This window comes from Mobula hypostoma, chromosome 2, assembly GCF_963921235.1.
Source record: "Mobula hypostoma chromosome 2, sMobHyp1.1, whole genome shotgun sequence".
NCBI lineage: Eukaryota > Metazoa > Chordata > Chondrichthyes > Myliobatiformes > Myliobatidae > Mobula > Mobula hypostoma.
This window is the reverse complement of record NC_086098.1, coordinates 95,238,403-95,256,678: the sequence shown is the minus strand read 5'-3', so window position 1 is coordinate 95,256,678 and position 18,276 is coordinate 95,238,403. Positions and strand designations below refer to the sequence as shown.

Genomic DNA, 18,276 nt, shown 5'->3' with positions numbered 1-18,276 from the left:
TTTAATGACCAGGAAACTAGGAGCATAACAAATTGGGAGCAGTGACCTGTGTCCTGATTCTCCTTTGCTGCATATTTCTGCATTTAGATAATTTCAGAGGTGTGAAAATCTGAACACTGAACAAAAACACTAATTGCTGGAAGAGGAGAGAGAAAGCTTTTAAACTTGATCGGACTATTTCTGAAATAACTAACAATCCTTCAATTACGTCTTTCTTTCATAATCAGGCTGCAATTTGCCACAATTTTTTAATATACATGTTGTTTGTTACAAAGTCACTTCTCAGTTCCGGTCATTGCTGGATGCCCATTTTTCATTCTGTCTTCATTTGCTGCTGTGGCCTAAGGCTTCAGAGTTTCCTCTTTTAACTCCCTACTGAAATCCTACAGCTTTGAACTTTATCAGAATCTTTTCTACATCCTGAAATGATTCAACTGCATTAACATATCCAGTTAACGATCACCATTGCTGATGTTAAATCTATTCTTATGCAAACAGAATCAGCAAAATCTGTCAGTAAACTGACTCATCCTCTCATCAATACCACTATTAAAACATTTTTGATCTGTTGCCATATAAACAGTTGAAAAAGAAACAATCCTTCCATTTAAATGAGCTCTGTTGCACAGCTCCATCCAGCTAGAACATACAACATTAGAGCACAGTACAGGCCCTTTGGCCCACAATATTGTGCCGATCTTTTAACACACTCTATCTAACGTAAAAATTCCCACATAGGCATCATTTGCCTATCTAAAAATCTCTTTAATGTCCCTAATGTGTCTGTCTCTACCATGCTCTTCCCACTCTGTATAAAAAACACTATCTCTGACATCCCCCCTCCCCATACTTTCCTCCAATCACCATAAAATTATGCCCTCTGCTATCAGTTATTGCTGCCCTTGGATAAAGGCGCTGGCTGTCTAGTCTGTTTCTTTACTTCCACTGGAGGTGTCTATTCAGGGAGCCATAAACCCTATATTTAACTTAGATAAATAACCTGGCCTCAATTGAGTTGTTCAAAATCGTATGGGCCTTGGATGATAGATGGGGTGAATGCATTTCTGAGGGCTGGAAATTGGTAACTGAATGGCATAGATTTAAAATAGTTAACAGGCAAATAGAAATCCAGGAGGATAAATGACAAAATGATTTGGATGCTCTACCCAAAAGATGGTGGGAACGGATTGAACGATAATATTCAGAAGAATTGAATCAAAACTTAAAAAGTAAGAAGTTGCAGGTCTGTTGGGGAAATGTACTGGATTTTAAGTGCTCTGTCAGACAGCTGGTCCAGGCACAGTGGCCCGAGTGGCCTTCTTTAACGCCATATGATTCTGTAATACTTCTGTGTGGATTCAGTACACTTGGTGCAGAACCCTCTTCCACCACTTGATGCTGCCAGTTCACTTCACAAACAGTAGAAGCACAGCCATTTCTAAAGTGTATCAAATACTCTTTGAGCTGAATATTGGCTGCTGACTTAAACATTTTTAATATTATGCTTCTAGTGTTGATTCTGAAACATCAGTTGAAGAGACAGCATTTTGCATATGATTTCGATGTGTGACTTTACCTTCTGTAAACGTGAGCTTATCCAAAACTCTGCTGCGCACATTGTAACTCACCCCTGCATTTCCTTGTTCACCAGCAACATCTCATTTTAAAAAAATCTACATCTCTGCTTGCAAATTCATCTGTGGTCAAATTTGACCCATCTCCACTGGTCCCACTATCCTCTAAGGTCTTTGCCAATTTCCATTTCCATCCAGTTTTCATTATTCCAGCACTGTTGGTATGAACCTCTGAAATTCCTAAACATTCCTAAATCTTGCTGTCACTTCACTCCTCATTAAAACCTACTTTAAAGGTAGATCATTGGACCTATTATATTAAGTCAGCACTTTATTAGGAATCTCTTGTTCATGATCTTCTCCTGCTGTAGCCCATCCACTTCAATATTCAACACTTTGTGGTTACAGAGATGCTTTTCTGCACACTTCTGTTGTAATGCATGGTTATTTGAGTTACTGTTGTCACCTTAAGCTAGTCTGGCCATTGCAGTTTCTGAGGAAGCTTAAACAAGCATCATTCCCCACTAACATCTTAACTACATTCTACAGAGGCGTGGGTGAGAGTGTGCTGACCTTTTGCATCACAACCTAGTACTCCAGCTGCAGTGCTATCAACAAAAAAGCCTTGCAGAGGGTGGTTAGGGGAGCGGAGAAGGTTATTGGGATCTCCCTACCTTTCTGTCCAAGACCTCTTTCAGAGTCGATGCCTCCAGAAGACACGGTACATCATTAAAGACCCCTTACACCCTCTCCATGAACTGTTTGTTCTTCTGTCATCAGGCAAACGTTACACGAGCATCAAAACTAAAACCACAAGGCTACTAAACAGCTTCCTCCCACAGGCAGTCAGACTGCTAAATAGCTGCTCCACCTGACTCTGCTTTGGACACTTTTAACTTGCACTGGACACTTATAACTGATTTTAACTGACATGTGGCCTTTGTGTTTTACTAGTTATTGTTATGTTTATTATTTAGTGTTGCGTTTGTTATGTTATGATTGCACTGCCCCTGAGAAATGTTGTCTCATTCTGCCCTGCAGAGCTGATGTATGGTTAGAATGACAATAAAGTTTTTTGAATCTTTGAATCTTGAATCTTCTCTCATTAACATAGTGTTTTTCCCAACAGAACTGCTGCTCACTGGATGTTTTTTGTTTGTTTTTCATATGATTCTCTGAAAACTTTAGAAACTGTTGTGTGTGAAAATCCCAGAGATCAGCAGACTCTGAAATACTCAAACCACCCTGGCTGACAACAGCAATCATTTCACAGTCAAATCACTTAGATCGCATTTCCTCCCCATTCTGATGTTTGGTCTGAACAACAACTGAACCTCTTGACCATGACTGTATGCTTTTATGCATTGAGTTGCTGCTACATGATTGGCTTAGATATTTGCATTAATGAGCAGGTGTACGGGTGTATCTAATAATTTGGCCACTGAGTGTACCTTCCAAATCTCGCCCAAGCTCCTTGAGCTTGTGTTTTATCACTTTAAAGCCACTAGTTCATATGGTATAGAACAGCAAAGTCAATTAGCACCAGCCTCAGATAAAAAAAATGGAACTGAGAATCATGGAAAATCAGCACAAAATGGACAGAAGGCCAGTCAGTAGCAGTCAGGAAAAATAAAAATAGGAAGCTCATGCTAGGTATCCACCTGGCTGGCTGACTTCCCAAGCACTGCCAGCAATTTTGATGTTGGATGGTAGTGGAATATACTTGGCAAATTTGTGGGTGGCATGGTAGCATAGCCGTTAGGGTAACACTCTTAAAGGCCAGTGACCTGAGTTCAGTTCTGCCGCTGCCTCTAACTAATCTGTACATTCTATCCATAACTACCTGGGTTTCTTCCAGATGCTCTGGTTTACTCCCACATTCCAAAGATCTACAGGTTAGTAGCTTAATTGGTCGCATGGGTGTAGGTGGGTGGCATGGGCTAGAAAGGCCTGTTGCCATACTGAATCTCAAAATAAAAGAAATAAATCAATCCAAGGACAGAAAGGGTAATAACTTGATATATTCCAATAGAAGTGTGATTAATTAAACAAATACTGCAGAAGGAAACAAAATTAATTGACTTCTACAATTATTAACGAAGTAAGAAAGTAAAACACTGGGCAGATATGTAAAATATAGCTTTGGAATTGGCATAAAGCAAACTGTTTGCCTCATCCACTCACCAGGCTAGGAATTTTTCTTAATTGTCATATGCTGAATGCACTAAACAATCATGGCTGCGTATACAAAAGTAGGAAGTTTATTTCACAGCTATATTGGACATTGGTGATATAACATCTGGGCCACTGTGAATCATATTGGTTTCCATTTAAGGAAGTATGTTAATATGATGGAAGCAGTTCAGAGAAGGTAAACTAGACTAATACCTGATATGTGTGGGATGACTTATAAGAAAAATTGAAGTGGCTAGGCTAGACTAGAGTTTGGATAAGTGAGAGGTGACAATTGAAATCTATGGAAACCTGAGTGGCTGTGACAGTGTGGATCCAGAGGGCATGTTTCCTCTTATGGAGGAATGTAGAACTAGGGGTCATTGTTTAAAAATAAGAAACGAGACCTCAAAGCTCATATTTTGGCTTTCTGCCCATTTTGTGCTGAAGTTGCAATGATCAAAACAGTTGTTAACACCTTCTCTGCACTATGGAAATTCAACCCTCATGGTATTAAGTACTGACCTAGCAAATTGTGAAACTCAGTAGACCCAGTCTAGGCAAATGGTCCAGTTGCCTCTAGAAATGCAGCCCGGCTCACTGAGTTCCTTTGCACGTTGTTTTTATTTGCTGGGAATCTCAGCAAATTGGGACACTTGATGGTATCGTCAGGCAAAATAAACATCTATCAAAACAGTTACTAGTTTGCCATAGAATTACAACTAATTCATAAATGGTCATAAAAAAAAGACCTGATTTCTGGTGAAGTGTGCCGTGTACTGACTCCCTGAAAGTCACTTATCCTATCCTGGTAATGACCATTCTTGCTGAACCTTTCCTTTAAATCTGGATGACACTTCAAGGATCAATAATGCAATGTTGTGACTTTGGGTTACTCCATGTGAAAAATCAACAGTTCCTTGTTTTACTGAGATTTGGCAAAGTTACATACTTATAGGTGACTTGATTGAAAAATATGAAATCCTGAGGGGTCTTAATAGGTAGAATGGAGACGAGGAGGTATTTCTTTAGCCAGAGGGTGGTGAATTTGTAGAATTCTTTGCTACAGACGGCTGTCTAAGCCATTACGTGTATCTTAAAATGGAGGCTGATAGGTCCTTGTTTAGTAAGGGTGTCAAAGGTCATAGAGATAAGGCAGGTGAGTGGGGTTGAGAGGGAATAATTAATCAACCATGATCAAATGGCAGAGCAGACCTGATAGATGAAATGGCCTAATTCTGCTTCTATGTCTTAAGAACCTATGGTGTTATATGGAGGGGACATTTCCTTTTATAGGCGAATCTAACACTGGAAAGTTCCCATTTAAAAAAAATAATATTAATTGGATTTTAAAACATATTAATTTTTACAAACCTAGAAGCTATAATAGCTAACACCTGTGAAGGTGACTATAAAGCTGTACACTGTTATGGTTCAATACTGGTCCTAGAGGTGGAATCAGGCCAGTGTTTTACAGTCTGTAAAGGTTCAATGAAAGTGAGAACCTTCTTGTTCAACACTTGCTTAGATGGATGCATGAGATGTTATGGTTCTACGTCACAGCAAGTAGCTGTTCCCCTCCATGACTTGTGGAGCACTGGGCGGCAACCTTGAATTTGTTTATTTTTTTTTAATGAGGCTGATGCTCAACCCAGCATGGATGGAAAGCGTGCAAGGAGCTGGCCAAGTTCAAACCTGGAACCATTTGCCTCAAATTCTGGTGTGGATGCCACTACACAGGAAGCAAGCAAACTATTCATAATGCTTTCAAACTATTCCAGTGCTAATCCCTCAATCAACGTTATAGTGAAACCCAATTATCTAGTCTTTGTCCACATTGTTGTTTTAGGTAACCTTTAGGTCTGCAAATTGGCTGCTGCATCCCTTCCATTATAAGGCTGGAAATAATTCACAGGTAGTTTGTTCATAGTAAAGTGCTTTGAGACACTCAAAGTCCATGTACAGCACTACGTAAATATCCATTTTCTTTTCAATTGCCCTATGAAATGAACTAGCTAGCCAATGAACTGCACTTGCACTTAATGTTTACCAATAGTTCGAGATCCCCCTGCTCTTGACAACTGTGAGTAGTGTATGCAAGTCTAACTGTGTAAAATCAAGATCGATTTTAAGAATCACCGAAACAGGCCCTTATAGTACATCCTGTCTACACCTACTGTAATCTTTGTCTACACAATCCTATTTGCCTGCATTAGATCCATAATCCTTCTATGCTTTTCCTCTCGAAGTACCCTCCAAATGCCTTTTAAACATTGTAATTGTATCTTCCTCCACCATCTCTGGCAGCTCATTCCATATAACCCTCACTCTCTGTGTGGGAAAACTTACCTCTCAGATCTCTTTTCAATTTCACCCATTTCACCTTAATCCTGTACTCTCTAGTTCAGACTTCTGAAAAACTCTATCTATGCCCCTCATAATTTTATAAAGATCAATAATGTCACTTCTCAACTTCCTATATTCCAGTGAGAATGAACTCAGCCGATCCAATCTCTCCTTGTAATTCTACCCTTCATGCCTGGCAACATCCTGGTGAATCTCTTCTGCACTCTCCCTATTGCTATCACATCCTTCCTATAGTGTGGCAAACAGAACTTTCACAATATTTCATTGTGATCCTAGCAGATGCAACATGACGTCCCAACCTTGTACACAATGAAGAAAGTGCTATTGAATGATGGCAAATTGCATTATTACTGAAGGTGACTTTCAGTATTGTCCTTTTAGACATCTGTGGAACACTTAATTTCATAGCAGCTTGACTTATTGCCAGCTTTCAAACATCAGCCAGTTTCCACCGTCTATCACCAGCTCCACTCCACCCCTGAGGAGTGAGGCAAATGCTTTCCCTCACTAACATTGTAGGGCGATAAATTACGGATCATTAACTATGACTTTAATAGCAAATTCCTTCAATAACCTAAGGAAAATTATTGTTACAGGAAGCAAGGAAGCATTACCTTAAAATTAGAGTGGAGCTACTCATGAATCAGAAATCCTCTCACTGAAAAAGCAGTCGATGCTTTGGTTTTCATTTCACACTTGATAAATTTTAGCTGGGCACAGGTATCAAAGGTAATTGATCACAGCATTTGCATGGAGTGAAGAAATGGATGAACTGTGACCTGACTGAATGGCTGCATGGGCTTAAGGGATGAATGGATGGCACCTATGGTATTTCAGAGCACTTACAGCCTACTTTATGACTGTGTGTTGTACTAACCTGGGCACAAAGCAATGTTGCACATCTTTGTTTGCGACTCTGGCCCATCACATGCACGCCCACCATATTGAGGAGAAATGCACGACCTAGACCTCGTCCTCTGGCCTCTGCCACAAGTAAATGAGCATAAGCTCCAGGGTGACCAGTCTTCCCAGACGCCATGCACTACAAAAGAGTAAAGGCAGTTTGTAAAAGCAGAGGTTAGACACAACTACAATAATATATTTGAAAAGATGAGATGAATATCTTATGCTTATGTGAGTGGTGTCTGCAGGCACTGTGTGTGGGGAACGTTGTTCCCTCATGCCACATACCACTGATAATGGCTCCTTGACAAACGTGAAATGGAACATAACTGCAATCTCCCAGTTACTGGCGGGGGGGGGTGGTTAGTGGCAGGGGCAAGGGGTTCGACAGGAACACCTCTACGTACTCCTGGAACAGTCAGGAACTGGGAAAAACAAAATTCTTAGCATAGGTAATTTTATTATGAAAATCTGTAATTTTTACTGTCAATCCAAAAAACCCAAAGAATGAAAATAAAATAGTATATAGTCATTCACTTACACAATGGTTGATGCTTTGCAGAAGCTGATAACATGATAATTTTGTCAAATAAGTGAGAGTAATTTTCTTAATTTGTAACATGGTGTTGCAAGTGGTGACATCAGCAGTGAGTGTGGAGCGAGTGTGCATGTGCTTTAGAATTACTTAGAGAATGTCAACAGTCCCACAACACTGGCTTTAACAATTACTCTCCAACTGGGTCATCTTCCATGGATCTATATGGATATGAATCAATTCTTCACAGGGAAAGAGGGAAGAGCATATTGGTAATGCTCTTCACTCTTTCCTTGTGAAGAATTGATTCATATCCATGTACATAAGCTAATCTTATGTATTTATATTTATTGCTTTATGCTTAGTGTGTTTTTTTATGCTGTATTGGATCTGGAGTAACAATCATTTTATTCTCCTTTACACTGGTGTACTGATGAAGGACAATAAACAAATTTGAATCTTGAATCTTGAAAGCAGGTCCTCATTTTATTTCCCTGGCTGGGGAACAGTTTTGGGGAGGCCAAGGATTAAGACAATAACTGTGTATTAGTTGAGGAGATAAAGAGGAAGAACCAAGGTAGTAGAATCTCGATAAAAATTAAATTCATGATTACGATTTAATGACTATGATACATTGACAACTTTTAAATTTGTATTTATTTTTCCCACAGGGATATTGCTGACAACATCAATATTTATTGCCCATCCATCATTGCTTGAGAACATTCCAGAACAGCATCGCATGCACCATCAATCTTCAGGCCATGCCACTCAGAGACTTGCGCTAATATTATTTTCTGACAGCGTGTGCTATCTTAACTGTATGTGCTGCTTTTTGCACCTTAGCCCTGACGGAACACAGTTTTGTTTAGCTGTATAAATGTGTATGGTTGAATGACAATTAATCTTGAACTTGAACTTGTGAGTTAAGGGGCAGCTACATTGATGAGTCAGGAGTGCACACTGGCAGTAAAGGAGGATGCCAGACTTCCTGAAGGACATCAGTGAATCAAATGGGATTTTTTTCCTCTTGCAATTTGGTCATTTCATGGTCATCACAAACCAGGCCAGCATTTCTTTTCTGTTTTGATAACAGGATTATTTGAATTCACAGCTACGTGCTGGGATTTGAACTCCCACTCATGCTTGTTCTAACAGGGTGAGTGAGCTCTGAGTGACTTCCTATTTATTAAAAATGAAATTAAATTAATTTTTATATCCTGACAGGACAGGAATGGACATAATTATTAAAAGAAGGAATCTTCCTTAATATGAAAAAGCTAGCAAAAATGGAGGTGCAGATGGAGTTTTGCATATTTCACACCTTCCCGAAGAACAATAATAGATAAAAAATGTAATATTTTATATAAACATGTGGATTCATAAATTTCATACTGCACAACTGCCAGCACCAAGCACCTTTAGGGCAGGATACTGATGATGCTGTGAATCCTGTACATTTCTGTGTCATCAGAAAAGACAGATCTCTGAAGGGGATTCCAAATTAGTGATGTATTGCTTGGAGGTTTTTGAGAGAAACTGCATGAAAAGAAAACTAATTCATGTGTTAATAACTCACAGCCTGGAGAGAGCTGACTGCATCTTAATCTGCAGCAGCTGTATCAGACTGAAGCGGCTGAGATGGAAGATAAAGTCTGGCTCTGCACTTAAGCTTCCTGCCCCTGCTCCTGATGGTATCACTGATCCACCAGAACAACATTAATCACTGCTTGATATGTGACAGCTGAATGACATAATCCTAAATGCATTATTTTTTCAGATTTGCTGGAAAGTGTTGTGCCAGGATCGGGCGACGTGGTTGTGTCATTAGGTGAGGCTATCACAGAGTGCCAGCATGTGATTCAGTACCAGCCAATCTTATGCTCTCAGGAGACTGGAAATAAATAAATGTTATTATTGCCTGAGGGGAGCAAGACAGTGGTAGAAATCACAGGGGGATTTCTGGTATTAAGCCACAAATATTAAAAATAACAAAACATTGTTGTTGAGTTCCGTCGACTCACAGTGACCCTATGAATAGTGTAGTTGTCCATTGGGTTTTCCTGGAAAGATACAGAAGTAGATTGCCAGGCCTTTCTTCTACACAGATACTATGCTGCTGCTGCCCAAGGTGAGATTTGCCTGGATTCGAACTCAGGACCATCCACCTTGAAGCCCAGTGCTGATGCCACCACACCACCAGCTGGCCCAAGCAAAAACATTATGGGTGTCTAAATAAGATCTGCAGTTATTTGGATCCCCTGCGTTTCCTGTGTTTAAGGTGTCGGTGTACCATGAGTGTACCTTATTCAAAGGGTTCCTGGAAACTGACAGCTTCTAGGTTATTCAACAATGGTGGCATCACACCTGAGTCTGACCCAGTTTTCATTAATTTTCAAGAAGGGATCAATGGAAGCAGCTGAAAAACTGGATAATTTCCCGTTGCATTACTCTTCAAGCCTAGAGAGTGACTACCGTGGCATTCCCATTGTCCTTCTTTAGATAGGCCGAGGGAGAAGCTTGGGCCCAGCTGAGCCCCTGGGTAAGCTTGCCATCCATGTTACATTGTGTGCCTCTGGCAAGTCAAGCACAGTTAGCAGAACTGTGGTGTTGGACAGGAAAGTTCGATTTGGATGTTAGCTTTCAGCTTTATTTATCGGGTAAGCAGTAACGTGCTAGCAATAAAGAACATCCTTGTGCCTTGTAGCAGCAACTGAATCAAAGCAGTTAAGTTTGAAGGACTTAACCTGACAGTCGAATCGTTCAATCCAACTCAGCTCAGTCCATTCCCTGGGATCAGAGTCAGCCCTTTTATTGCTTAAATAAACGTGATCTAAAGCAAGGACAGTGGCAAATGCTGGAGAATTAGTTGTTAATAGTGGCCACAGACTCTATCAACACTACTGCCATTTACTCCTTGGTATTGTGTGTAGCAGTAAAAGCCAGATGCTCAGTGTTTCAGTCTTCCTCTACAGGGGTTTAATTGAAACCCAACAGAAACAAAGAACACCATGACACTGAGAGTTTGGCCATTTCCTCAGGCTAGGAGGCTGATAAACTGTACACTTCAGCAGCAAATACTCTTCTTCCAGAACGCATACAACTGCGCAACATTTCTGTGATGCCATTGTGTCTGTGAGGACATTGGGATGGGAGTTATTATTTACTTGGCAGAACAGGTGCCAGTCCTCACCCTTGCCTGTCTTAAGATTGTACATTTTGTAACCCAATCCTGGAGTCAATCAACATTTGTCAGCTTACATGACTTACATCACAGTGCCAGAGTGTGAGGAGGAGAGTTGAATTTGTTGGTGGTTATATAACAGACCTTTCCTGCATTTGGTAGGAATGTAAATTACATTGATTTATTCTATTCTACTGCTAAGAATCCTAATCAAATGCTAACATGCGCTGGCAGTTTTCAGTATCCATTTCCATTAAATATATATTATCCTTGCAATGCATATTTTTCATTCTTGTTTGCCTCTACACTGTTAATTCCACTGTAAAGTGGCCGGGTTAATTATGGATGATCTTGATCAAAACAGCAAGTCATTTTAAAATATTCAAACAATCTCTATCAAACAACAATGCCCTATTTGCATGCCAGCTAGTTTTCAAAAAATCAGAATGTAAACAGTTCAAATTTTACAGAAAGGTGCAGAAACAAAGAAATAGATAAATACTGCTGAACAGGCATCTGTACAAACTGATGGCAGCATAATGGCAAGACATACTCCAATTTACCTGATGCTTTAGCCTAAACAGTGTGATCTGCTTACAGGTCTAATTGAAAGAATTGATATGACCTAGCCACACACAGAGCGTGCGTTGTACCACAGCAAGTCAATCAAAAGCAAGTCACTGCGACATCAATTTAAAAGGTTTTTGATTTCCACACTGCTTTAAGCTTATACAGGTAAAATGTCCAAACATTTAATTATACTGAGTAAAAACAAATGACAGCAGGAGCAAAATGCAAGAATGTGTGAATGATTTTTTGTCTTCTTGTCTATAGCTAGTCATAGAATTAAACATCCATACTTTTACTCATCCATTGCTAACACTACCTGGACAGAGGACAGTGTTATTGCAAACCCTTGATTCTCTTAAAGGCACGCTGCACAGTATCCCGTAAGATGATACACAAGCTCTGGTTCGCACCTGCGACCCTTGACCACATGTTACTGAACACATACTCCACTGGGTCCATTCTTCTGTAACAGGGTCTCCTGTATACAAAAGATGACAGACCAATTATTAAATAGCATTAAAATAATATAACACATTTCAAAATAAACAAGATAAAGATATTTTACATCTTGTGTCACACATAATTTATTCTTGTGCTGAGGATTTACAAGGCATGGTATATTGTGAACAGTTTTTTTTGGGGGGGCGCCTTTCTAAGAAAGGATGTGCTTGCATTGGAGAAGGACTAGAGGAGGTTCACGAGAATTATCCTGGAAATGAAAGGGTTAATGTTTAAAAGCTTTTGATGACTTGGAGCCTATACTCATGGGACTTTAGAAGAATTGGGGAGGGTGGGGAGGGTGGGGAGGGGGAAATCTCATTGAAATCTATTAGATATTGAAAGGCCTATTTACAGTGGATGTGGAGAAGATATTTCCAAGAGTGCAGAGCCTTAGAATACAAGAGTGTACCTTTAGAACAGAGATGAGGAGGAATTTTTTTTAGCCAGATGGTGGAGAATCTGTGGCATTCATTGCCACAGTTGGGTGTGGAGGACAAATCATAGGGAATCATGGTAATGAAGTAGTTACCGCGACACTACTACAGCTTGGGGCGTTCCGGATTTCGGAGTTCAGTTCTGGCACTGTTCTGTAAGGAGTCTCTGTACGTCCTCACTGTGGAATGTATGGGTTATCCCCAGATGCTCCATTCCCTCCCATAGTCCAAAGATGTACTGGGTAGGTTAATCGGTCATTGTAAATTGTCCTGTGATTACGTTAAGGTTAATTGGGTTTGTCGGGAGTTGCATGGCATGGTTCAAAGGGCTGAAAGGGCCTAATTCACGATGTATTACCAAATAAAATAAAACTTATCCAAAGCGGAGGTTGATAGATTCTTGATTAGTCAGGGCGTCAATATTTACGGGAAGAATGCAGAAGAAAGAGGTTGAGAGGATAATAAATCAGCCATGATGGAATGGTGGAGAAGACTCAATGGGCTGAATGGTTTATTTCTGCTCCTATGTCTTATGGTCTAAATGGAAACTATAATCAAGAGGATGTTGAAGGTAACAGTTGTCAAGACTTCTTATCGATCTCAAAAACTGATTAGGAATGATAATTATGTGGAAAGTTCAGCCTTCATTGTGCCGTGAATTCTGCAATAAGTGGCTCCTGATCAATGGTGCCTTCCTGGAAAGATTGTTTTTAGCTGCTGTAGATAAATTTGAAATGTCTTGGGAGCTTGACTGGAAATCAGCCACATTTCTGAGATGGAAAAAAACATTTCTAGTAGTCTTAAAGCTGCCCTTGGAACTTCCGTGGACTGGCTAATTGCTTTATTGAACTAATTTTATCTGTGCTGGGAATTGATGTCCATACTGTGATAAGCCCACATGGACGGCAGCGTGATGGAGAACAGAGGGGGAAGTTGGAGGGATCTCTCAGCATTGTATTTCTGAAACAGATAGAATCCTGACTTCAGACTTCTGTCTTCATCTTTTCCTTGTAAGATATGATCTTTCAGTGCAAAAGTACTATAGACCATGCCTGGTCCAGAATTCTTGGTCTTTAGATTGGGAACCCCATTTATGTTTGAGAAATAATGCTGTGACAAAATTAATAGAGGTCAGGAAACAAGCAAAAATTATACCTCCAAGGAACAATGGGTGAGTCTTATTAACATTTAATGAAAGTTGTATCAGTGTTGTTAGTTATTATGTACCCACTGAGTTATGAATCATAATAATCTAAATTGTTTTCAAATGCATTGACACATTAATTACAGGGTTATAAACTGTCTTACACTTGGCTCTGTGGTTATCTTTGAAAATGATGAAACAAAACCTGAGAGACATAATAATAATTATAGAATGGCTAGATGACTGCCACTTCAATCAGTAAGATCACTTCAGGCCCAGGATCTCCAGAAAAAGAAAGCAGGTGTTTTAATGAAGCTGACATAATATACACTCTGTGGCCACTTTATTAGGTATATCTTTACACCTGAGCTTTATTGCAAATATCCAATCAGCCAATCATGTGGCAGCAATTCAATGCATAAAAGCATGCAAACATGGTCGTGAGGTTCAGTTATTTTTCAGACCAAACATCAGAATGGGGAAGAAATGTGATCCAAGTGATTGACTGTGGAATAATTGTTCATACCAGATGGGGTAGTTCGAGTATTTCAGGAACTGCTCATCTCTTGGGATTTTCACAAACAACAATCTCTCAGAGTTAATAGAGAGGCCAGTGGAGAATGATCAGAATGGTTCAAGCTGACAAGAAGGCGACAGATAACTCAAATAACCATATGTTACAACCATGCTGTGCAGAAGAGCATCTCTGAATGCACAACACCTTGAAGTGACGGGTTATAGAAGCAGAATACCACATTGGGTTCTACTCCTGTAGCTAATAAAGTGGTCACTAAGTGTATTTTCAAGGGTTCTGTTTCTAATATTCAACCCCTTTCACTCTTTTTTGTATTATTCAAACAGGGAAGTGTAATTCTTGTATGAATGGACTGTGCACACAAATGAACAGTTAGCACCAACCTCTACACAGTTTCAAAGCCAAAACTACACAACAGTGGAGCTAGGGTTTGAGCTAAATCAGTGCCTCACACCCAGAAAGTTGTTCTATACACACAGATTTGAAAAAATTTATTGGTCTTAGTGGGATTGTAGTGTAGACTAACTAGAATGTTACCTAGAATCCAAGGATTAAATTTAAAGAATAGTTTACAGAAGTATGCCATGATATTTACAGGTTTCGAAAGTGATGTGGATTTTTTTTTAACCTATATAACAGGAAAATAATAGAATTAATAGAGATACACTAATTGTGTCACTATTGGGGTGAGGGTCTAAAATTTAAGTGCAAGCAGATCAAAAATAAAGTTAAGAAACACTTCTGTATTAATTTAAAACCCTCCTCTGCAAATGTAAATTGATGCCGGATTAACTGCTGATTTCCAATATGGAATTTATTTATTAGCCATATTAAGGAAATATTAAGAAAATACAGGTAACTAGAGTTAGTCACCGATCAGTTCAAGAGCATAATTGACCAACATCATGTTCGAAGAGCGAAATATTAGATATGCGCAGCAAGTCAGTCAGCATCTGAAAGAGAGATTTCCCACCCATGATCATTGTCTGCAACACTTGGTGCTTCAACTCACATGCTTCAAATATAGAGAGACTACCATGCTCACCTGAAGCATGCTGGATTCCAGTGATCAGGCCTGAGTAGTCTCTGGGCCTCTAACAGTGCACTGGGGAAGATCCGCACCAAATAACTTTTGACAGCCTTCAAGCTTTGCAGCCTGTCAAAACTGTTAGGTTTATTATAAATGCTTCTGAATGTCTGTGACATTCAAAATAAATAAAATCAACTATAACATTTTAAAGTCATTAAAAATATAAAACAAAATACAAAGAATTTTCCACATCCCTACAATCCTCATTGAAATACATATGGGATGTCTGCATCTCCTGTTAGGTTTAATCTATTGCTGGATCTGAGAGCTAATTCCCAGCAGGCAAGTTGGTATCTTAGGAAGACAGAGTGATTCACTTTGGAAGGTTGAACTTGAAGGCAGAATACAGGTTTAATGGCAGGATTCTTAACAGTGTGGAGGAACAGAGAGATCTTGGGTTTACGTCCATAGATCACTCAAAGGTGCAGCCCAAGTTAATAAGGTGATTAAGAAGGTGTAGGTTATGTTGGCCTTCATTGGTCAGGGAATTAATTTCAAAAGTCATAAGGTAATGTTGTAGCTTTTTAAAACCCTGCTTAGACTACACTTGGAGTATTGTGTTCAGTTTTGGTCACCTCATTATAGAAAGGATGCGGGCTTTAATGAGGGTGTAGATGAGTTTTATCAGGATGCTGCCTGGATTAGAGAACAGGCTGAGTGAACTAGGGCTTTGACTATATGTCTACAAAAGTCACCAAATTCCTTGCATCCAAATGGGTAAATGATGGCTTTTCCACCTGGAGCTGCTATTCCCACTAAACTTACAACTCTGATTACAGAGTAGTCTTCTCTCTTCTCAGTGGCTGACAGATCTTCTGGTATAACCAGCACTTCGCATTTTTGTTTTATTTTGAAAATTTTTGTTTCAATTTATTAGATCCTCACCAAATATTCTTGACGATAACAAAGTATACTTAGTCATTGCACAGAAGTAGAAATAAAGGTTCTTTTTTTCAGACTGGGAGAATCCAACAGTGGATTGGGCTAGGATCAATTTTTGACCCTAAGTTATTTACAACTTATATTAAAGACCTGGATGAAGGGACTAGGTGCAAGGTTGTCAACATGAAAAAGAGGGGAGGATATTTCAACTCTGCAGCAGGTTATAGATAGATTGAATGAGTGGGTGAAAGCTTGATTAATGGCAAGCATGAGTCATTCATTAGCATAAGAGGAATCTAAAGGCAGATTATTATCTAAATGGAGAGAGACTGTAGAAGAGTGAATACAAAGAGGTTTTGGTGTTTTATGCCCGATTTGCTAAAATGTTAGCAGGCAGCTGCTATAAGTAGTTAGAAAATGAAATGGTACATTGGCCTTTAATGAAAGAGGCTTGGAGTTCAGAAATAGGAAAGTATTGTTACATTTGTGCAGATACAGGATTACTGTACTTTAGAACTCTCATCAGAATCTCTGAATCAGGTTCATTACCACTGACATACTTCATGAAATCCATTTTAAAAAGTTATTGAAGAGAGTCAAACAGAGATTCACTCAGCATATTCCTGGAGTGAAAAGGTTGTACTGTGATCAGCAAATAAGGAATTCAATGTACATTTTTCAGAATTTAGAAATATCAGGGGTAATCTTATGGAAACATATCAGATTTTGAGGGGGCATAACACCATAGATGATACATCTTGACACGTGGTTTTGACATATATCGAACAAGACAATATTAAAGGGTAATTATTTGAAACTGATGTGGTTGTAATTTCTTACACTGGTTGGTGCCATTCAGGAATTGTCTATCGAAGGGAGGTTGAAGTCTAGATCATTGGAGGCATTTAAATGGGATGTAGATGTTTTTGTTTTGGAAAGATCAAGGAACTGAGAGCTCTATGGAACTAGAACAGAAGAAGAGATAAGTCATAATCATATTGACTGGAGGAGGTCACGCTTGAGGGGCCAAGAGGCCCAGTTCTTTTCTGGTTTTCTTATGTTTTTATAAGTTTTTATTAATTTAATGAGCAGAAGAAAAAAAGTCCTTCATTTTTGGAAAACAAATTATTCAAGGGCAGCAAAGATAATTCTTTCTTTAATAAAAATGGAAGCAAACAAACAATGCTGTTCCTAATGTATAATTTAGTTGGAGTGGGCAGTTGGGGGGGGGGCGGGGAGAAAGGGGAATAGCTTATCTTCAAAATCTGCTGTTGTGCTACCAATCAGAAAGGAGTTGACAAATTGGAGTAATTTTTTATGTAAACAAATATGACCGCTGGAAACTACCATCAGCAATCTAAATATGTCCTGTGGCCTCACTCTCTCTGAATGCTTTAATACAGATTCTCTTAAAAGGCTCTTTGGTCTTTCATTGTCTTCATAAAACTCTGGTGCTGCTGTTGTATTAACCCAGCTGTATTAAAGCTTCTTGACCATATCTATGCTTGCAGCAGTTTCATCAAAATGACAAACTGCTGAAAGGGAGAAATTATTAGCAGGAAGGACACACTGAAGCATTTATTTTGTGTTTGTGCTTAAGTGAAGTCAACACACAGGTAACCAGTAGTGCTATGAGGAACAAAGATGATGACTTTATTTTCCTTATGTTATCTTCCAGACTGCCAATTCCAATAATTGCATCTCTGTGTATGGTTTGACTGAGGGTTTGAATTTTATTCAACTACTGTCACATCCAGAGATCTCTTAAATAAACTGCAGTCTGAATTACACTTCAGTAGAGTATTTTCTTCTACCTAACCAGTCAATAACTTACTTTCTAAATGTTTATTTGTATAATAAACAGCAAAAGATAACACACATTAATACAGACAGAAATGACAGAATATACCATCCAACTCAATTTAAAATGTTCCCTCATGTCTTAATTGCAAACCTAAAATATTTTTTAATGTTTGCAAAAATGAGTTTGCATTATATAATTAAAGCCAAAACAGACCACTTTTTAAAATTATAAAACAAAAAAAAGTCAGAAAATCTTGGAGAAACTCAGGTCGTGCCACATTTGTGGAGAAAAACTCAGGCATACCATTTGAAATCAACATTTGTTGTAATGTGAAGCTATCAACTTGAAACATTAACCCTTTTTCTCTCCTATCAGATGCTGCTTGACCTATTGAGCATTTCTCAAATTTTCTGTTTTATTTTGGATTTCCAGCATCTGCATTTTTTAAAGTTATAGTTTAATGCTGAGACAGATTAGAGAGAATGTAGCAGCAATTTTGATATACTTTATGTACACATGGATGGTGGTGTTGATCAGATTTGTTGGACAAAAATCAAAATTTACAATGAACACCAACTGTA

At 39.0% G+C, this 18,276-nt stretch overlaps 1 protein-coding gene across 12 annotated transcripts in view; it reads right to left on the bottom strand.

The window, feature by feature from the left end:
- Positions 1–18,276, bottom strand: part of adgrb3 (adhesion G protein-coupled receptor B3) — an 835,097-nt gene that overhangs the window by 452,722 nt on the left and 364,099 nt on the right. For 8 of the 12 annotated variants that reach the window (XM_063040268.1, XM_063040273.1, XM_063040274.1 and 5 more), the window contains 2 exons: positions 11,622–11,783; positions 6,991–7,155 (listed from right to left, as the gene is read on the bottom strand). In XM_063040268.1, coding sequence (XP_062896338.1) covers positions 6,991–7,155; positions 11,622–11,783 — 327 coding nt within the window. Of the gene's footprint in view, positions 1–6,990; positions 7,156–11,621; positions 11,784–16,731; positions 16,776–18,276 lie in introns of those variants that run through there. The other 4 variants (XM_063040279.1, XM_063040278.1, XM_063040277.1 and 1 more) reach the window with 3 other exon arrangements.